Genomic DNA, 21423 nt, shown 5'->3' on the forward strand with positions numbered 1-21423 from the left:
AGGTTGAGTGCCCCAAAACTGAGATCTTTTGTAAGTGCACCAAGCAAACAAAGTGAAAGAAATGCAGTTTTTAAGTGGAAAGTGTCTCTAACTGAGACAACCCAGTCATGAGAAGGCATTGGCTGATCAGTGCAGATAAAGATTTGTGCATGCAAGTATGCCATGTAATACAGAACAAGGGATGAGGATTCCTTAACATGTCACAATATATAGCAGGATGGGTTCTAAATCAAACAAACATTCTCCAGGTGTAGAAATAATCTTTAAAAAGCAATCGGCTAACAGCACTCTGCATTTTTAAGATGGGCTAGGGATGCAGCCATAGACCTGCAATGAGTCAATACCGTGGCTTGCCCTGGTCCATGACTGGGGCTTCTATGCCTATGGTAATATTACTACATGGCCAGTCTGGGTCAGACCAAAGGTCCATCTAGCCCAGTATCCTGTCTACCGACAGTGGCCAATGCCAGGTGTCCCAGAGGGAGTGAACCTAACAGGTAATGATCAAGTGATCTCTCTCCTGCCATCCATCTCCACAAATTAATAATAAATACCAAAGCCAGCAGTGAGCCAGTCTTTTTAGTTTATCCCAGTGATTTATGGGAGGAAGGCCGGCCCAGTGGTTAAGGCACTAGGCTGAGAGTCAGGTTCAGTTCCCTGTTCCACTAGACTCCTTGTGTGATCTGTACAATGGGGATAACAGCACCACCCTGCCTGGAAGATTGTGGAAGATTGTGAGTTGCCTAGATAATCCAATAGTAAGGGCCAGAGAAATGGGCTCAGATCTTAGGATCACATTTCAACGGCAGACCAGAGCCCCATTAACTTCAGTACTGGCACACAGGGCTCTGCCCATACAAATCTGACTGCAGGACCTATCTACGCCTCCCGTTTCGGTAGAGTCGGGGCACCTCACACTCTTTCAGATATTATCTGCCCATAAGGGTCCAATGGGGGCACCTGGTGTTATGGCAGGCTAGGGAGGAGGGGGCCATGTCACAAGGGAGCCACTCACAAGGTCCTGCAGCTGCAGCCTAAGTTAAACCAGGTGCTGTAACAATCATGCAAACCAGACAGGAGAGAGGAGAGGGAGCCCCCCGGACGGGGGAAGGAACAGACTCGTTTACAGGGGGCTAGGCTTTCCCTGCTGCCTCCCTCCTGCAAATAAATCCGCATGGTTGGGACGGTCTCGTGGCTCCACCTTCCCTGCACGAGATGTTCTCTAGACGCTCCTGCAGCGACGCGTGGAAGGGAAACTTTAAAGGGCTCCGGGATTCCGAACGCGTGACCATGGCAACAGAACGTTGTGCTGACTGTCTCCTTAGCAACGGGCGGGCGCTGCTCCCTGCCTTGCCCTTTTGCAGGCGCTGGGACGGCAGCTGGGGGCCCACGGCTCCCCATTCCCTGAGCCGAGGGTCCCTGCGGGGGGCTGGGCCACGATGGCTTTCGAACTGGAAGAATATCTGCGGGCAGCTTTCCGGGACAAGCTGCTGCTGCCGTGAGTAAGATCCTTTCCCCCCTACTTGCAGGTAGCTGCCTGTGTGCGAAGGGGGCTGCACTGGGCACCTCTCCGCTGGTGGGAGCCCGCATAACGCTCATTATTATTATGTGTAGAGCCAGGCCCTCTGTAGCGCTATGAAGGCACTGGCCCATCTCTGCGCAAGAAGCATGGTAGGGGTAGGCCGTTTTTGGCTCAGGCCCTCGGGGAAGTAGACTTCTTGCTGATACTAATGGCAGTGGGTGTCTTTATTTGGGTAGCTGGAGGGATGGCTAATTCTTGGGTTTTGTGCCAGCAAGAAAACACTTAACAGATGCTTCCTGGCGTGATTCTCGGTAGCCTGTTCTAACCCTGCTTGCTGATCAGGGCTGGAACTCTGCCAGCACCCCACAGGGTCGCAAGCAGAGCTGTGCGGAGAAAGCAGATTCTGTTTTGTGGAGGATTTCAATATTACAGAATTTGGTTTCATTCCAATTTGGAACAAAAACCCCAACAGCTTTGAAGTTCTCCATGAAAGTGAACTTTCAACTGCTAGAAGAGGGCCTCATCTTCCCTGATTGAACTAACCTCCTTATCTCTAGCCTTACTCACTGTTGCTTACATATTTATACCTGCCTCTGGAAATTTCCACTACATTCATCTGACGAAGTGGGTATTCACCCACGAAAGCTTATGCTCCAATACGTCTGGTAGTCTATAAGGTGCCACAGGACTCTTTGTCGCTTTTTATGAAAGTGAATGGAGCCCTGCCACAGCGCCCCAAACCCTGGAAGCCCTGGAGACCTGGCCCTGTGGCAGGGGGCTGGGCTGTCTGGCTGCCCTGGAGATGCAGACCCTGCAAAGTCCTGAAATTCCACCTGACACAGTAGTCTGCATGGCTGGCTGCTCCAGGGTGGTGAAGCCTGGGCTTAGTTAGCAGGAAACCAGGCAGGTTTCTGCTGGAAGCCTGCCTGGGTGCTTTCGGTACTTTGGTGTAATCAGACTGGCTCTGCAAAACATTCCAACTTAGCCAAACCAGCAAATTCCACACAGTTATTGAATTTTTCCAGCCAACTCTCATGATTTTGTCATGAGTCTCATGATAATTATTGTTTTCCTTAAAGCCCCAGCTCCTGGAGTCAAGTGGATATGTGATTATTTCAGCCTTCATTCTTATAGAAGAAATAAATTTCAAGCCCTTGTGGCTGTGGAGAAAGCTTCAAAATGTGACTCCAGTGCACCCTAAAGGCTCAAAAAGCAGAAGGCAAATAAAAAGAACACTAAACCTATTACTTTTACATAATCTCATGATTTGAAAGTCAGTCTCATGATTTTTGGTGAGCCTGACTCATGCTTTTTAAACATTTGGGGTTGGCAACACAGGGGGTGCAAAGTTGAAGATGGAACCAGGGTCAGAGGAAGTGAAAATGGGGCACTAGAAGCACTCCACAGAAAAGTGCAAACAAAGCTTCATCAGGGTTTTCTAGGAGTGTTGTTTCCTGCTCCTGGGGATGTGGTGAACATTTGATCTTGTAGCAAAAGAGCTGCTGTCTGCACTCAGAAACCAGAAGGCCTGGTTACAGAAAAATTACAGCACAGGTTAGGAGCATGTGATGATCCCATCTGCTGCCTGCATACACTTCCCTTGGCTGTACCGTGGTGTATTTTAAGCAATTCCCTAAGCCATGCCCACACTTCATATTGTACATCCATGTATGTCAAAGCAAGGAGGGGGAGTATCACGGCCCTCGTTTTACAGCTTGGTAAACGAAGGCCCAGAGCAGTGAGGGGACTTGCTTACCCCAGGTCATGCAACAGGTTAATGGCAGAATCTAGACTGGAACCTTTGTTGCCTAGTTCCCAGTCTGGTGTCCTGTCCACCCAATCACATTGCCTCTCTTTGGTGCAACACTGCCAGCCTCAAGCATTCAAAAACCAGGAGTCAGGCGTTGTGATTTTAAGCCAATTAATGTTGGGCCCTTCCTAATTGCTTTCTGGTGTCTGAGCCTTTAGGATACACTTGCTTCACATTTTCAAGCTTTTCTCAGCAGCCATAAAGGCTAGGATTTTTTTTTTTTTAATTAAAAATTTTATTTAAAAAAATAAAATCTGGATTCTCAGGCAATCTCATGACTCCAGCAGCTGCAGCTTTAAGAAATATACTAAAGATAGTGAGACTTGCAGCTACATTGCACCTGTTGGGAACACAGCTTAGTAAAGCCCAGGTCACTTTCATGAGACCAATACTGGAATACTGCATCCAGTTCTGGTGTCCACGTTTTAAAAAGGATGTTGGAAAACAGGAGGGGTGCAAGCAGGGCTGGCTCCAGGCACCAGCTAAGGAAGCAGGTGCTTGGGGCGGCCAATACAAAGGGGCAGCACTCCGTCCGCTATTGGGGCGGCACGTCCGGGAATTTGGTGGGAATTCGGTGGCGGGTCCCTCAGTCCCTCTCTTCCTCTTTGAGCTGCCGCCGAAGTGCCGCCAAAGAGGAAGAGAGGGAGTGAAGGACCCGCCGCCGAAGAATGGCACGGCGCAATTGAGCTGCCGCCGAAGTGCCGCCGAAGGGCCTTTTTTTTTTTTTTCCCCTGCCACTTGGGGCGGCAGAAAACCTGGAGCCGGCCCTGGATGCAAGAGAGCCACAAAAAAGATTTGTGGCCTGGAGAAAATGCCTTACAGCGAGAGATTTCAAGAGCTCAATCACAAAGAAGATTGGGGGTGACTTGATTAGTGTTTAAGGACCTTTGCAGGGAGAAAATCCTGGGTACGAATGGCTCCTTAATCTAGTGGAGAAAGGCTGAAGAGGAACCAATGGCTGGAAGCTGAAGCCAGACACATTTTTAGCAACAAGGGGGATTGTCCATTGGAACAAGCTACGAAGGGAAGTGATGGAATCTCCATCTCAAGACTGGAAGCCTTTTAGGAAGATTTGCTTTAGGCAGCCAAGTTATTGGATCAGGGTAGGGGTAACTGGGCAAAATTCTCTGGCCTGTGTTACACAGGAAGTCAGACTAGATGATCTAGTGATCCCTCCTGGCGAGTGAATCTACACTGCCAGTCCAACCTCCAGCATGGCTGACAGCTGTGTTGTAACAAGAGCCCCCAAACACATCTGAGTTTAGTAAAGACAAATAGACACAGCTCAACCCCCAAACATTACATAACCGTATTCTTTGCATGGTACCCAGTCCTGATAAGTTTGGGGTTTTTTTTTTCCTCTCCAGTTTGGCCACATTTGTCTAGCCAATCAAGTCTCACTGAGTTGAGTCAGTTCTATAGGGACTCAGATGGGAGTGCATAGCCACCAGTTTTCTGTGCATGGGAAAAACAAACAATTAGCTTCTCCTTCTAACCTGCTACGGTACCCAATTAGGGCATAATTTGTAAATGACACTTGCTGTGATTCCCATCTCAAGCACTGAGAGCAGGCTCTTAAAACAGAGGGACACCAGGAGTGACTTGTAATTTCTAAACTCTTGCCCACTGCAGTGGGAACCCTGGTTGGGTTCATGCCACTTTATAGCACATGAAACTGCTCTCTCTGAAATTGGTGGCCGTGGGGTGACATTGGAAGAATCTAGGGTTACCATATTTCCACAATCAAAAAAGAGGACACTGGGGGGGGAGGAGCCCCGCTCTAGCCCCTGCCCTGCCCCGCCCCCATCCACTCCCTCCCACTTCCCACCCCCTGACTGCCACCCTCAGAACACCAACCCCCCCCGCTCCTTGTCCCCTGACTGCCCCCTCCTGAGAACCCCCCACCCTAACTGCCCCCCTAGGATCCTACCTGTCCCCTGACTGCCCCGACCCTTATCCACACCCTACCCCATATTCACACCCCCGCCCCCAGACAGACCCCCAGGACTCCCATGCCCTATCCAACTGCTCCCCGCCCCCTGACAGGACCCCCAGAACTCCCGACCCATCCAACCCCCTCTGCTCCCTGCCTGCCTCGACCCCCCTCCACACCTCCACCCCATATCCACACCCCCTCCCCAGACAGACCCCCGGGACTCCCACGCCCTATCCAACCACTCCCTACCCACCTGACAGCCCCCCCAGAACCCCCGACCCATCTAACCCCCCCTGCTCCCTGTCCCTGACTGTCCCAATCCTTCTCCACACCCCTGCCACCCTGACAGCCCCCCCCGAACTCCCGACCCATCCAACCTCCCCTCCCTGTCCCCTGACCAGGGCCGGCTTTAGCAAGAGCCCAGGAATCGGGCTGCGCTCCAGCCGGCGCTCCGGCCGGGGTCGCGGGGCTTGGGGCCGGGCCGGAGGTGCTCGGCTGGGGCCGGGCCAGCGCGCTCGGCCGGAACCAGGGCCGGTGCCCCGGGGCCTGAGCCAAGCTGGGGCCGGAGCCGGGGCCGGGGCCGGGGCTGGGGCCGGGGGTGCTTGGCCGGAACCGGGGCCGGTGCCCTGGGGCCTGAGCCGGGCCGGGCCAGAGCCGCTGGGGCCAGCCAGGGCTAGAGCCGCTTGGCCGGGGCGAGCCGCTCGGCCAGGGCTGGACTGAGGGGGAAGTGAGCTGGGGGAGGGGTGGACAGCTGCGGGGCCAGGCGGCGTGCTAAGGCTGCAGGGGATGGGGGGAGCCGGGAAAGGGCTTTGGCTGCCTAGCGGCGCTTGGCCGCCGCTTTTCGGTCTATAAATAGCCAACCGGGGGGAAATCCCGGACATTTTTAGATTTTTAGAAATCCCCCCCAGACGGCTATTTATAGACCGAAAAGCCGGACATGTCCGGGGAAATCCGGACGTATGGTAGCTCTAAAGAATCTAAGTGACAGAACTCTCGTAAGCTCTGCCTGCCTGTGGAGCCACCCACATTATCTTGTGGGGAGCATTGTACTAGGATTGTTCCTCTTTTGTGTGTGCACATGTGTGTGCGCACACTTATGTGACAGCCACTATCTTGGCAAGTACATCAGATTGAAACAGGGACCTCCAGTGCTAAAAGCATGAGCTGCTACATCTTCTTAGCTGGGGCAGTAACAGACTCATATCTCCTATGGATTGGACATAGGGAGGGACCCGTAACACACACTTTGATTAGGTGTAAAGTCATTAGTAATCTTGACATTTAAATTGTCATTAGGTATCAGAGTTAACACCCAGATCGCAAGGAGTGGGATCCGTTTACATGCCTCAGAGCTATTGTTTCAGGCTGCCTGCAGACTCAGACAGATGGCACCACGTTGGTTCACATTCTTTGCCATCAAAAGTGCTAGAGACTTTTTTTTTTAAAGCAACACCATCAACTTAGTAATCACTCCTCTGTCTGACCTCCTTTGATATAAATAACACCTAAAAGGACTAGAACTGTGTAAGCAGGGCTTGCCTGCCAGAGCACCCTTCTGTGGCTGACCACAGTGCAACAAGCACGTCCTTCCTTGGTTTCCCCAATAGTGCCCAGCACCAACTGAGTTGCCCAACTTCTCCACCACAGACCAGACCAATGGTTACCTTCTCTGCCCGGGAAAAGACTGTTGTCCCTTTCAGAGGCTAATACAAACCCTGCAGCCTGGCATAATTTAGTAGTTTCAGCCTCCAGCAGATCCCTCAAAGTCAGACCATTCTACCCCTCAGAACATGATTAGTAAAAATGCAGCAGTTCTCCAGCCCCACCCATATTCCAGGGCCCCCACCTCTGGCAATTGTCTGTGCTGCTTACAACTCTCCTGCAGCCCTCATGTCCTTGTAAGAGGGCTCCCGGTATCCCTCCACTGCCCAGTCCCTTTGCCTGCAAGTCCTACCCCTGCCCATAGGAATCTCCCTCCAAAATCCAGGCTTGGCCTGCTCTGCCTGAGCTGGTTCTTTCCCTTTACCAAGGTGCCTCTGCAGGAGCCAGCTACTCAACAGGCTTTTCCTGCTCTCACCTGTTAGCACTCAACTACTGCTCCTTCCTGCTCCCCTCGCTGAGCTGCTGCCTGGCTCTTAAGAGTGGCCAGGTGCTCTCCCTCAGGGTTGCCAAGTGTCTGGTTTTTGACAGAACACCTGGTCAAAAAGAGGCCCTGGCAGCTCCGGTCAGCACTGCTAAAAGTATGGGTAGCGGCACAGCGGGGCTAAGGCAGGCTCCCTGCCTGCCCTGGCTCCCCGCAGCTCCAGCAGCTGGCATGTCTGGCTCCTAGGTACAGGGGCGGCCACGGGGGCTCTGTGTGCTGCCCCTGCCCTGAGCGCCAGCTCGGCAGCTCACCTTGGCTAGGAACTACGGGTACAGGCAGTGCGCAGAGCCCCCTGGCCCCTCTGCCTAGGAGACGGACAGGCTGGCCGCTTCCTGGAGCCACCTAAGGTAAGCGCTGCCCAGCCAGAGCCCGTACCCTGAACTCCTCCTGCGCCCCAGCCCCCTGTCCCAGGTCAAAACCCCCTCCTGCAGCCCAACCCCCTGTCACAGCCCTGAGCCCCCCCCCCCCCCCCGCCCCCCCCCTTTCCCGCCCCCCCCCGGGGCCCGCCCCCCCCCCCCCCCCGCCCACCCCTTGTCCCTGCCTGGTGAAAGTGAGTGAGGGTGGGGAGAGCGAGTGATGGATGGAGGGGGGGATGAAGTGAGTGGGGGTGGGGCCTCGGGGCAGGGGCAGGGCAAGGGTGTTGTTTTTTTGTGCTATTAGAAAGTTGGCAACCCTGCACTCAGGCCCTTGCTGGAGGTGGACTGGACCTGTTCCTTCTTAAAGGGCCAGTCACCCAGTGACAAATTGGAAGCGATTTGGGAAAAGAGCTCTCACCTTCTTTGGTTTCAGTTTGTTGCTTTGGGCCCAGTCGAGCTTGCTGTTGCCCTGCACATTCGTTAAGGAGTCACTTTTCCCTGTCGTTTCTCTAACACTAACCTGGGGGAGAAAAAACTCGTTTAAAACGAATTGGAAACCTGTGATTGTGAAACCACGATCTCTGTTTGGGCACCAGGCAGGCTCTGGATTAGAAACCACTTTCAGCTCATCCTCTGGGCTAGATCAGGGTGGAACTGGGGGAAAAGCTAGTACTTATGGCTCTCTCGTCCCCCAAGGCCAGCCCTGAAATTAGCTCGGTTGCCTGCTGACTGCGCATCCCTTGACATGAAAGCGTTCCAGTTGGAGCACAGGGTGGTGGCCACTGAGGAGAAGTGCTGGCGTGTGGAGCTGCAGTGGCCCAGCCCATGACAGGGGGTCCAAGTAAACGTGGCATTTGCAGTAAGAACAAGTGTGGTGCTCTTGTATCTCAAGGGTTCCGTACCCAGTCCGGCGTACCCCTTTCGGCATCCCGGGTGCCACTGATGGCAATGGAGGCTGAAGAGGAGTTAGCAGAGTTCCACCAGGGCCAGGTGCGGCGCTGCCACTCTCCCATTTGTTCCTCCCCTGCAGGAAAATGCCTGAAAGAGAAGACGACTACCTGACCCCTGCCACCCGCCTGCTGGAGAAGAGGAGGGAGCTGGCAGAGGTGGAACAAGCCCTGTTGGCACAGAAAGAGGTAAACCCAGCTGCACAGGGCCTTGCCCGGGCTGTGCCTGTTAACTTGAGGTTCATGATTCCTACATGGTGGGGTCCCTGGATGGGCGAGGGGTTGGGGTGGGGCATCAGGGCCTCGAAGGAGGTTGAGAATGGAAAGCGAGTCCTTACTGTTTTCATGTCACTGGGCTGCACTGTGGGGAGTGGCTGGTCACTTCCTGAGGGCTCAAGGGCAGGAGAGAGGCACAATACAATCAGTGGAGAAAACTCCTGCTTTAAAGAAAAACAACATCACGACTGGAGCTGGTTGGGAAAAATGCTTCCCCACGCCTCCCCCCTCCCCATGGAAAATTGCAATTGTTCAGAGAAAATTCAAATAACCAAAAGATTTTGGCCCAAACCTGAAAAGTTTAGCAGCAAAAAATGATGCTGCAGTTTGTAAAGCACTATGGGTTACTTTGGTGTACCAGTGTTGATTACAATAAATGTGATTTTGCCCAGCATTGATCGGCCTATTAATCTGATATGCCACAGTGTGGCCAAGTATGTACGTAGTGAGAGAGAGAGAGAGAGAGAGGAGTACAAAACGCTTTGGCGATGTAATAATAGTTACAGAAATAATGAGCAGAGAACAATCAAACAGGACACTTAGAGAATTGTGTAATCTAGAGAGATTTAATGTAATGGCCGAGCAGTGGCAGGGGAGAGGGACTAAGAGATGGGCAAGGGGAAAAAGCTTTCAGGTGAGATTTGAAGAGTTGGCAAGTCAGTTAATGAGATGGCAGTTGCTGCAGAGGAGAAGGCCCCTGCACCAGCAGTGGCCATCACTGGATCCTCAGTATTAGATCAAGTGTGTCCATAAATGTTTTGGATGGAACCTAGAATGTTGTTTAACAGGGGTTTGTCCTGACTCATAGGGCCCCTCACTCTGTCCCCAGGCTCCCCACCCCTCGGACTCCCATACATGCTCTTTGTATTTTGTTCTGTGACTATACAGGCCTAGCAGTGGGGTCCAGGTCCGCTAGGCATTACCACAATACAAATAATTGTTACTAACAATGGTCCAGATCCTCAAAAGTATTTAGGTGGCTAATTCCCATGGAAGCCCCCAGTCTAGCAGGCAATGCAGCTTGATATTCAGCTCCACTGTGACTGCTACGGCTGACCCAAGGGACAGTGACAATGGTGGTGCCCTGGTATACCCATGCAGCCCTGATAATGCTGGCCAATCCTTTGGACATGGAGCCACAGGGGATTAAGAGGAGACAGGGACTAGGTCCACCAGAGTGCCAGGGAGGGCTTTGCACAGAGCATTTAGTCAGCACTCCGCTCCTTGGTTCTGTATAACTGCTGCCACTTGGGCTGATAGCAAGGCAGGAACCTGGGACCTTCAGTGCTAAAAGCATGATTCTCTGCTGCTTGTGCTGAAGGGCTAACTCCCTCAGTTGGTAGCACTAGTAGGCTTGTATCCTTATATGTGGATGAGCCATTAGAAGGAAACCGTAAGGCCCACATTCTGGCAGCATGTTACCCTCACTCTACAGAACACTCAGCATTAGGCAGACCTGCTGCTGCTGTTCCAGCACTGCAGGGGATGCAGCCTTGAAGCCCTTTCTTCCCAGACGCTGAGCCCCCTCACCCAAGCCCAGGTGCTCTGAGGGTCCTTGCCCCCCTGTTGGTGAAGGCTCAGGAAGGATTGCTTGGGCTGGCCCCATCTCCTGACTGGCCTTGTCCTGGCCTCCTGTAGGAGTTCCAGATGAAGATGGAGAGCCTGCAGCAGCGCCGGATGGAACTGCAGTACAAGGAGGGGCAGCTCAAGGAGGCCATCTTCAAATTTGACAAGTTCCTAAAGGTACAAGTCCCACATGGAGATCCCGGGGCCGGGAGGAAAGCCTGCTGGCTGGGGTGGAGATGGACTGTACCTGGAAGGTATTGCTCTTGCCAAACTAAACTGCAGAGCAGGTGTGTGTCAAATCCATTTCCACTGGATCATAGAATCAATCATAGGACAGGAAGGGACCTCGAGAGGTCATCTAGTCCAGTCCCCTGCACTCATGGCAGGACTAAGTATTATCCCTGACAGGTGTTTGTCTAACCTGCTCTTAAAAACCTCCAGAGATGGAGATTCCACAACCTCCCTAGGCAATTTATTCCAGTGCTTAACCACCCTGTCACTTAGGAACTTTTTCCTCATGTCCAACCTAAACCGCCCTTCCCCCAATTTAAGCCCATTGCTGCTTGTCTTATCCCCAAAGATTGAGAACAATTTTTCTCCCTCCTCCTTGTAACAACCTTTTATGTACTTGAAAACTGTTATGTCCCCTCTCCGTCTTCTCTTCTCCAGACTAAACAAACCCAATTTTTTCAATCTTCCCTCATGGATCATGTTTTCTAGACCTTTAATCATTTTTGTTACTCTTCTCTGGACTTTCTCCAATTTGTCCACATCTTTCATGAAATGTGGTGCCCAGAACTGAATGCAATACTTCAGTTGAAACCAAACTCAGCGCAGAGTAGAGCGGGAGAATTACTTCTCGTGTCTTGCTTACAACACTCCTGCTAATACATCCCAGAATGACGTTTGCTTTTTTTTTTTTCTCCTCCGCCCCCCCCCAACAGTGTTACACTGTTGACTCATATTTAGCTTGTGGGTCTCTATAACCCTCAGATCCCTTTCCCCAGTACTCCTTCCTAGGCAGTCATTTCCCATTTTGTATGTGTGCAACTGATTGTTTCTTCCTAAGTGAAGTACTTTGCATTTGTCCTTATTAACTTTCATCCTATTTTCTTCAGACCATTTCTCCAGTTTGTCCAGATCATTTTGAATTTTAATCCTGTCCTCCAAAGCATTTGCAAATCCTCACAGTTTGGTATCATCCGCAAACTGCCATTAACTAAATCCGTTGATGAAGATATTGAACAGAACTAGACCCAGAACTGATTCCCGTGGGACTCCACTTGTTATGCCCTTCCAGCATGACTGAACCACTGATAACTACTCCCTGGGAATGATTTTCCAATCAGTTATGCACCCACCTTATAGCAGTTCCATCTAGGTTGTATTTCCCTAGTTTGTTTGTTTATAAGAAGATCATGCGAGACAGTATCAAAAGCCTCACTAAAATCAAGATATACCACGTCTACCGCTTCCCCCCACCCACAAAGCTTGTTACCCTGTCAAAGAAAGCTATTTGTTTTTGATAAATCCATGCTGATTGTTACTTATCACCTTATTATCTTCTAGATGTTTGCAGATTGATTGCTTAATTGTTTGCTCCATTATTTTTCCAGGTACTGAAGTTAAACTGCCTGGTCTGTAATTCCCCGAGTTGTCCTTTTTATAGATAGGCACTAGATTTGCCCTTTCCAGTTGTCTGGAATCTCTCCCATCTGCCATGACTTTTTGAAGATAATCACTAATGGCTCAGCTATCTCCTCAATCAGCTCCTTGAGTGTTCAAGTCACCAGGGCCTGATGAATTCCATCCTAGAAGACATCCAACTTGTCTCAGTAATTTTTAACTTGTTCTTTCCCTATTTTAGCCTCTGGTCCTACCTTGTTTTCATTGGCATTCACAATGTCAGATGTTCAATTGCTACAAACCTGTTTAGTGAAAACAAACAAAGTCATTTAGCACGTCTGCCATTTCCCATTTCCCTCATCATCCAAATTCCTCAGCACATCCAGGCACCACTAATGACCTCTGCCACAGAGTCTTGCAGCTACCAGGATCCAGTTTGGGCTCTGCTCTCAGCCATACATTTTGATTCCAGACTCTAGGTGCATTTGGATCCAGGGTTCTGGTTCTGCCCATTTCTGATTCCCTAACGTACACAGACAGTGCAACTTTGGTTCCAGACTCTAGGTGCATTTGGATCCAGGGTTCTGGTTCTGCCCATTTCTGATTCCCTAACGTACACAGACAGTGCAACTTATCAGTGGGGATTGAATCAGGGATCTAAAGCAGAAGCTCCAACAGCTCGAGCTAAAGGAGCAGCTTCTCCAGCAAGGTGTCAGTAGAAGGTTGTTACCCTGCTAACACAGAGCCCTCTGGTGTGGCAGCAGTGCTACACACCAAGCATGCGGGCTCAGCGTGGTGGGGAGCTTGCCCTTTGACATTACCTGGTTCCCTGTGTTGTGGGTGGCAGGACAATGACTCCAAGCGGAGCCGGGCGCTGCACAAGGTGAGTGAGCAGCGACAGCAGGTGGTGCAGAAGGTCGTGGAGGCCATGCAGTTGCGCCAGGAGATTGCCCGGCTGCTCGTGGAGAGGGACAGGCTGCAGCGGCGCCTGGAAGCCCATGCCATCTTCCGGAGCTATCTCCAGGGGGTGTTGGAGAAGACCGAGCAGGTGAGGGGGGACTCTGCAGGGAGCTGCTGGGGAGGGGAGGGTCAGGAGCAGGGGGCACTACCCGCCTCTAGATGCCCCCATGCCAACTTCCCCACTCCCCATTGTCTACCTGATCCCCTTCCCAGCTCTGCACTGGCCCCTTCCCAGTTACTGACCTTCCCTGCGCTGGAAAGCACCCTGACACCCCCTGCAAGTGCTCAGTCCCTCCCCAACTGCTAAAGTCCCCAGACAAGTGCTGGCATTTCCCCTCCCAGGTTCCCGCGCCACCCCCGCAGTGCCCTGGCCCACTGCTGTTACCGAGCCACCCTGACCTCCAATGCCAGCAACAAGTGACCTGAGTACTGTTTCCGGGCCACAACCTCCTTCAGCCACAACCTCCCCTCAGCTGCAGCACCCCTCACCCCACTACCTTGTGTCCCCTCACGGCTGCAGCACCCCTCCACACACTACCCCGCACCCTCTCACGGCCACAGTACCCGTCACCCACAACTGCCCCTCACATCCGCAGCACCACCCCCACCACAATTGCCCCACGCCCCGTCATGGCCACAGAACCCTGTCACCCACAACTGCCCCTCATGGCTGCAGCAGCACCCGACCCACAACTCCCCCTCACTTCTTCACGGCTGCAGGACCTGAGTCCTGCTTCCGGGCCACAGCATCTGTCAGCCACAACCTCCCCTCAGCTGCAGCACCCCTCACCCCACTACCCTGTGTCCCCTCACGGCCGCAGCACCCCCCCACACACACACTACCCCGCACCCTCTCAAGGCCACAGCATCCCATGCCCCCACAACTGCCCTGCAACCCAAAACTGCTCCTCACGGCTGCAGCACCCCCCACTCCAGTACCCCGTGCCCCCTCACGGCCACAGTACCCGTCACCCACAACTGCCCCACGCTCCCTCATGACCACAGCACGCCCTTCACCCATAGCTTCCCTTCATGGCTGCAGCACCCCCCCCCCACACACACACACAACTGACCCACGCCGCGGCAACAGTCGCCCACAACTGACCCACACTCCCTCACGGCTACGGCACCCCCCTTCCACCCACCCACCCACACACCTACCTCGCGCCCCCTCCCGGCTGCAGCACCCGAGACCCACAAGTGCCCTGTGCTCCCTCACAGACGCAGCACCCTTCCCCCACAACTGCCCCGTGTTCCCTCACGGCCCCGGCACCCGTCCCCCACATCTGCCCCACGCCTCTTCAAGGCCACAGCACCTCCCCCTCCTCCCCACAATTGCCCTGTGCCCCCTCATGGCCATGGCACCCATCCCCCACAACTGCCCTGTGCCCCCTCACGGCCGCAGCTCCCCCCCCCCCCCAACTGCCCCATGCCCCTCACGGCCACAGTACCTGTCACCCATAACTGTCCCCCAGGATGGCAACATCCTCCCCACAACTGCCCCGCACCTCCTCATGGCCGCAGCACCCTTCCCCCATATGCCCTGTGCCCCCTCACGGCCTCAGCACTCCCCCACAGCACTGCCCCACCACTCCTCAGAGCTGCAGCACCTGTCACCACCACTGCCCTGGTCCTCTCAGCCAGAGCAGCCTCCCCACCCCCGCCAAGTGCTCTGATCCCTCCCCAGCTGATGCCCTTGGGGAGGTTTGTAGCCTGAAACTGGTGGTGCTGAAACAAGCTAACCCTGCCCCCCATGTCCTGCCCCTTTGTGGGTGAGGAGGTGGCCTCCCCTGGGATAAGCGGTGCTGGAACACACCATGCTGTGCCTGCAGTGCCAGCTGCTCTAGGAAAGCCACTAGCCCCCTCAGGCTAGACCCAGCCACTCAGTAACCTCATCTGTGGGGAAGGGGTCCCAGTGCAAGGAGTAGGATGGGAGGCGGCTGGTTCTGGCTCAGATCCCAGTGACCCACGGTGACTTGGACACTCCACCCAAACCTGCTAGAGCAAGGCGCACAGGGGGTGCTGGTGCACCAGGGGGCAGGCAGGGAACGAAGCATCACCGGGTGGGGGAGGTCCCTGACCCGAAGTAGAGATGCACTCGGTGTAACAACGGGACAGCCCTCAGGGCCGGCTCCAGGCAACCAAGCACATGCTTGGGGCAGCACCTGGTAAGGGGTGGCCAATCTTGGGGTGGCGGGGGGCGGCGCGGCATGGCATTCTGTGGGGGGGGCGCTCCGGCGGCGGGGGGCGGGGGGGGGGGGGGGGGGGGCGCCGGCGGCGGGGCGCGGGGCGGGGGGGCGGCGCGGGGCGCGGCTAGGGTGACCAGATGTCCCGATTTTATAGAGACAGTCCTGATTTTTTTTAGGTCCTTTTCTTATATAGGCTCCTATTACCACCCCCCCCCCCCACCTCCGTCCTGATTTTTCACATTTGCTGTCTGGTCACCCTAGGCGCAGCGCTCGGCGGGGGCTCCGGCGGTGCAGGGGGGGGCAGCGCTTTTTTTTTTTTTTTTTTTTTTTTTGCTGCTTGGGGCAGCAAAAAAGTTAGAGCCGGCCCTGACAGCCCTGCTCATTCAAATCCAGCGTAACCCCTCTCTTGCGCCACCTGTGAAAGGGACTCAGTTCCCAGGCTGCACGCCTGCCCCTCTGTCCTGAATGAGCACCCTTAACCCTCGGCCTCCCCCGTTGTCCCTTCCTCCCCCACCGTCCCCTCCCCGGGCAGTTTCAGGAAATCCAGGCGCTGATTGACCGCTTTAGGACTCTGACTGCCACCAACGTGGTGCTGGTGCAGCAGGACCTGGGGAGCCGGGAGGCGATGGCGGAGAAGCAGGCCCAGCTCCAGCAGTACCTGGAGCAGAGCAACAACGAGATCATGCAGCTCAACAACCAGCTAGCCCTGCTGCAGGCCCAGCAGGAGCAGGCCCGGGCCAAGGTGCACCAGTGGGTAAGTGGGGAGACTGTAGCCCTCCAGCATGCCAGGGGCAGAGGGGTGGGGGACTGTCAGGAGGCTCCACTGGCCCTATGAAACTGGGGCACGGGGCAGTTTCCTAGGGGCTCCTTCGGCCTTGTGGGGCAGGGATGTGTGGCCAAGTCCCGGGGCGCTCTCAGCCTCCGTCAGTGGCCCCAGTGACTCCACCACTTCCATGATGGGCCCTGCTGCCTGAAGGCCACCACCCACCTGCATTGACCTACCCTGAGCTGGAGGGAGTATTGGCCACAGCTCTGCCGTCCCTCCCCAGCTAGGCCCTTGCTCACTGCCAGCTCGGCGGGGCTGTCAGTCCGTCCAGAATGGCTCCTGCCCTCCCCCTCGCTTTCCCTAAGGAGAACATGTGTGAATCCTGGGGGGGCTGAGTGAGCTGGGCCCGGTTCCAGCCTCGCCCATGCAGCATGCCGGTGCCTCCAGTGAGCAGGCTGGAGAGCAGGGTGGCTGGTGATGTAGCCCCTGCAAGCAGGGTGCTGAGGGAGGGATGGGGGTGCAGCAGGTGCAGAGCAAACACTGCAGGGGTAGGATCAGACCGACTTGGTGTGTCTATAACCCCTGTGCTAGGCCCAGGCATGAGCCTGCAGGGTGCAACATCCCCCCCCTCAGGAGCCTTTGGGGGGGGGGCAGTGCAGATCAGGCTCTGTCATGCCAGCTTCTAGCATCAAAAGCATCTTCTGGGCAGGCTCCCTCTGTGGACCCCCCCCGAGGGACCTGTGAGCTGAAGTGGCTCCCTGTTGTCCACTGGGCAGGGGGTGGGGGTGGGGTCTCCATTACTCACCAGGCACAGCGCTGTGGGCTGCACTAGAATGAGGTCACCCCAGGTATTGGCACTTGTGCCCCTCTGAGGATTTGAACTCAGGACTGCCAGAGTGCAGAGTAGGAACACGTGCATGCCCCAGCTGGAGGCTGCTCTGTCTCACAGCTGGTGCCGTGGAGCTATGTGGTGGGTGCTGCTGCAGGGTGCCATGCCCACAGGACTGGAAGTGCAAGTGGACAGCTGGGCTCAGCCAGGTAGGAGCCAGGATGCTGAGGTTCTGCTCCCAACTCTGCTGCCAGTGTGCGGCCTGGTCCTGAGCAAGCTGCCCCCTTCCACCCTACGCAAAGTGGGGATAATCCATCCCTACTTCCCAGGGCCGGGCCAAGGCTTAGTTCACAGCTGGGGACGTTGCCAAGGGGGAATGAAGGCAGGAGCCCCGTGGTCAGAGGGAACAAAGAGGAACATGAGGCAGCATTGCTGGGGATGGAGCAACTGATCAAAGAATCTGCTGTGGGAGGAAGATGAGGGCCCAGTCAGTGAGGGAGGGGCCTCATCTGTCCCCAAAGCGGGAACAACTATCGCTGGGCTGTGTGGCCTTAACCCAGTCCTGGTGCATGGAGATTGCTGGCTGGGTATCACTGCTCTAGTGAGGGTGCTGAGACCCTCCAGGACTGGTCTCCTCCAGTGGGATAGGGCAGATGCGATGCTTGGCTGGGGCAGGCAGTTTCGGGAATGTGGAGTGGGATGCAGTGCCTGTGTCAAGGCATCCCATAACCCTCTGCTCCAATCTCAATGCAGGAGTCCAAGTGGACTGAGATCCAGAGCACAGCCGCCAGGAAGACCCTGCAACTGGGGCAGATCAAGATGGCTGCCCTCAACCTCTTCCAGCTGGCGACAAAGCAAATGAAGCTGCAGGTGGACGTCCCCCTGGAGGACACGGAAACCCAGCTTGACACGGTCAGACATGCAGCTGCCCGCTCTTCTTCACGGCATTTGGCTTTCCCCAGCCCTATGCTCTGAGATGCTCGCGCTGGAGGCTAGAACACCGCCTACAGCCAATGCTTCTGCACCACCCTGTACAGCGCCTCCCACTGGAAGAGGCTGGGACTGGAGTAGCCAATACTCCTGTCCTGCTCCCTACAGTGCCCCTCTTGGGACAGGCCAGGCCTAGTAGCTGTGAGCCCCTCTGTACCCAAGGCTCCTACAGGGCCATACTATTTGCTACAGCAGCCCCTGCTGGGATTTCTCCTTTTTAAGGCTCGCTGTGTTTTCAGGACATCACTGGCTGGATCCAGGTAAAGTTCCTTCCTAAAGCAACCGTGCTCTGTCTCCATCAGGTTCAGCTCTGCATGCTCGACCTGGCTGACATCCTTGCTGACCTCCGCAAAGGGGAGCCTGCGCCTGCCATACAGCCCTCGCCCGCTGCTGCCAGCTAAGTCATTCAGCATCCTCCCAGCTGCACCACCTCCACTGTGAGTTTGCTGCTGAGGCTGGCTTTGGGCAGCCCTGATTTCCCCCCTCTTCCCCCCCCCCCCCCCCCCCCCCCCCCGCCTGAATATAGCTTGCACCTTGTTACGAAATCAGGCATGTGGCTTACTGTTGCTTTCCAGGGGGCTAAGCCTCATTATATCACTGACTCACCGTCCTCCTAATCACCTACAGCTCCTGCCCCAAAGGAGTTTACCCTGCGTTGGCTCAAAGCACCAGCCCAGCAGCCTGATCTAGACTGGAATGAATGCAGCATTTCCCCACCTACACCTCTTAGTTTATGCAAAGATCAGACACACTTGCCAATCTGTGCAGAGACCAGCAAAGTCCGTGTTAGATGGGCCAATGGGTGGATGGAGGGGGAGGGCAGGCACTGGGGAGCCTCCCCCCCACAGTTCATGTCCTACAAATTACCCACTAAACAGCTGTGACCCTGCTTTTTACTGGGGGAGATACCACTCTCACAGCTGCTCTTTCCAGCCGGACCCTGCTGGCAGGGAGATGCTGGGGGGTGTCCTGCCTGAAATTAACAAACCCACCCCACTGACCATAGCAGCTGGGGTTGCAGGAACCATGGGCAGGGGCTGACTGGGCCATGGCTCCTGAATGCCTGTGTTTGAGGGAACCTGCTGGAGTCAATCCTGCTCAACCACGGCTGGGAGCTGCCAGCTCCTCCCATGTTTCCAGTGGCCTGGATGGGCCCTGGGTCACGGAGTCCCGGCCCTGCTAGTGCAGCAGCCCCCGCACATCAGCCCATTCATAAACTTCCAGAGCTCATGCTTCAAACGAGTTTGGTTGTTTGAGCCCCTGCTCCTATGCGGGGGGCTGGTCCAGAACCTCCCTCCTCTGATGGCTAGAAACCATCTTCTCATTCCAGCCTCAGTTCACCCCATACCCTGCACCGAGCCCAGGCTGCAGCTGTGTTGGCACCACCAGTCTGGGGAGCTGTGCTGCAGGGTGACTGAGCCCCACCCTGGTGCTAGTGAAATGGTGGGAGGTTCCACTGTGGACAAAGCCTGTATTCGAAAAACTCAACCATGATTGTGAGCCCGTGCGATGGCCACCATCCCTGTGACTGAACTGGAACCCTCTGGAGCTGAACACAGGTGGGGCCCCACCTTGAGCTAAGGGGCCCAAGCTGGAGGACTCCTATCCGCTTTGGCTCAGGCACACACAGCTATGATACATCCTGACCCCTGGGCTAGGCCCTGTTCTACACCTCATGTGGTTCCTGCCTGTGGAGCAATAACCATGTCTGTATACCTGGTACTACAGTCTGGGTCTTTGATCCTAGCCCTGTGCACATTGGCAAAAAGAAACCATGCTGGAACACGATCCTATCCCAGCTGTGTTTAAGCCTCATTGTTTGTGTGGTAGAAAGGGCCTAAGCCAGGTGGGCTCACAGGGCAACTGGAAGGCAGAGCTGGCTGCCACTTCCCCTGCACTACAGCATCCATTTGTCTTCTCTGTTCCATGGCAGCTGGACCAGGGCCTTGTGCCAACAACCACCAGACCTTTGTCAGAGCAGCTTCCTCTCCTGCTGCCCCATGGAGTCATCGCACCTGCAGCCTTTGCATGTGCTATGGCCACTTCTATGGACAGCCCCAAGCATCAGGACTTTGCTGCCTAGGGGAAGGCTCCTGAAGTGCATGGGACAGAAGTCAGTGATCTTCAGGTATTTCCAGCCATCAACTCTGCCTACTGATGCACCATTAACCCCGAGGTCTGGAGTCTTCCAACCTTCTTCTGTAACATCAGGACTGATGTAGAATGCGCAGCCCCTCTGGGGAAATACTTTGCTCCATCCTTGAGCAATGCAGGGATTAAAGCAGCAAGTTTAAAACCTGACCCAGTTTAAAACACTTCATCACCTCCTTGATTTAGTTAAACAAGGTTCCAAAATCCAAACTGTGTGCATTCACAACAGCTGGGCCCAAACTCGCCTGGGTCAGTTTCTCCAGCCAATGTCCCCTTAGGCTGTTGTCTGCGTTGCACGCACAGCAAGGAGGTTGAAAGACGATAGAAAAAATTGTTTATTGGAGTAAAAAAGTGTGGGCCATTATTTACATTGACTTTTGATACAAAGCTTAGTTCAATTTAGGCTGAAAAAAAAGTAAGGCCCCTTTTTAAAGGCAAGTCAAACTCTGCTCAATTTCCCCACTTTGCATACTGCCACGCAGCCCTGAGCAGGAGAGAACAGCTAAGGGGACCCAGGAAGCACTTAAAGTCTCAAGCAAGTGATGTTTTCTCACTGCAGGTGGCTGGCTCAGGGACTGCACATGCTGCCTGTTGCCACCTGCACTGTTATAGGCGACACTGGATTGCAGAAGTATCTTTAACTGTCCCAGATTGTACTGGCCATGTTGTGGCTGCCCATTGCACCTTTATTCATTTTCCTTTGGGGACATCCCTCCATCTTTTTATGTGCCAAGAGTGGAGGACCTTGCACAGCTGGTATTATCAGAGGAGAAAGCACATGTGCAGGTTCTCACCAACAGTTTTGGGGGTTCTTTATTAAAAGATAGATTTTCTGATCATCTCTTGATCTAGCATTGGCTTTTCTTTGTGGGAGCGCTGCCTCCCACACAACTGACATAGTTGGGAGGGGATGGTGTGTCAGAGGCAACAGGGAGCTTGGAGGACACTTACTACTCCCACCAATGGTCACAATGCTGAAGAGGCAGGGGAGTATCCGCAGCTGGGTAAGGAGCTAAGCCCTGAGACTAAGGATCTGTCTGGCTAGAGGCAGAGAAATAGAATTACCAGGTGAATACAGCTGGACAGGAATGATTAGACAGTGCACAGGATTGGGACTCCAACTGGGCTTTAGTCCTGGCTCTGCCACTGGGTGACTTTGGGCAAGTCGCTCCCCGTACCTCAGTTTCCCCATCTGTAAAATGGGGATAATACTGACCTCCTTTGCAATGCACTCCGAGATCTATAGCTCTTATTACATAAATACCATTTTGCAGCCAGGCCCAGAAAGTAAGTGCTCTTCTCTGAAACCCCTCTCTGCTACCACCTTTCTGCACAGGGGGCTTTGAGGTCAAATTC

General features: G+C 54.4%; 1 protein-coding gene across 1 annotated transcript; it reads left to right on the forward strand.

Moving 5' to 3' along the window:
* Positions 1-1439: 1439 nt before the first annotated feature.
* On the forward strand, positions 1440-19902 carry LOC112112472 (coiled-coil domain-containing protein 42 like-2-like). Its single transcript, XM_026661177.1, has 8 exons — positions 1440-1498; positions 8798-8903; positions 10629-10733; positions 13030-13230; positions 15864-16085; positions 17680-17838; positions 18219-18353; positions 19850-19902. The coding sequence occupies exons 1-7, from the start codon at positions 1440-1442 to the stop codon at positions 18315-18317; spliced, it is 951 nt and encodes a 316-aa protein (XP_026516962.1). The 3' UTR covers positions 18318-18353; positions 19850-19902.
* The last annotated feature ends 1521 nt before the right edge of the window (positions 19903-21423 follow it).

The sequence above is a fragment of the Terrapene carolina genome, unplaced genomic scaffold (genome assembly GCF_002925995.2).
Source record: "Terrapene carolina triunguis isolate 2854851 unplaced genomic scaffold, T_m_triunguis-2.0 Scaffold951, whole genome shotgun sequence".
Classification (NCBI taxonomy): Eukaryota; Metazoa; Chordata; order Testudines; family Emydidae; genus Terrapene; species Terrapene triunguis.

What these genes read in the sequence shown, in the direction of transcription:
- LOC112112472 (XM_026661177.1), top strand. Translation starts at nt 1,440, where the DNA reads ATGGCTTTCGAACTGGAAGAATATCTGCGGGCAGCTTTCCGGGACAAG. An exon ending in AATTTGACAAGTTCCTAAAG is followed by an intron (nt 10,734 to 13,029) that starts GTACAAGTCCCA and finishes TGTGGGTGGCAG; the next exon opens with GACAATGACTCCAAGCGGAG. An exon ending in GGGCCAAGGTGCACCAGTGG is followed by an intron (nt 16,086 to 17,679) that starts GTAAGTGGGGAG and finishes ATCTCAATGCAG; the next exon opens with GAGTCCAAGTGGACTGAGAT.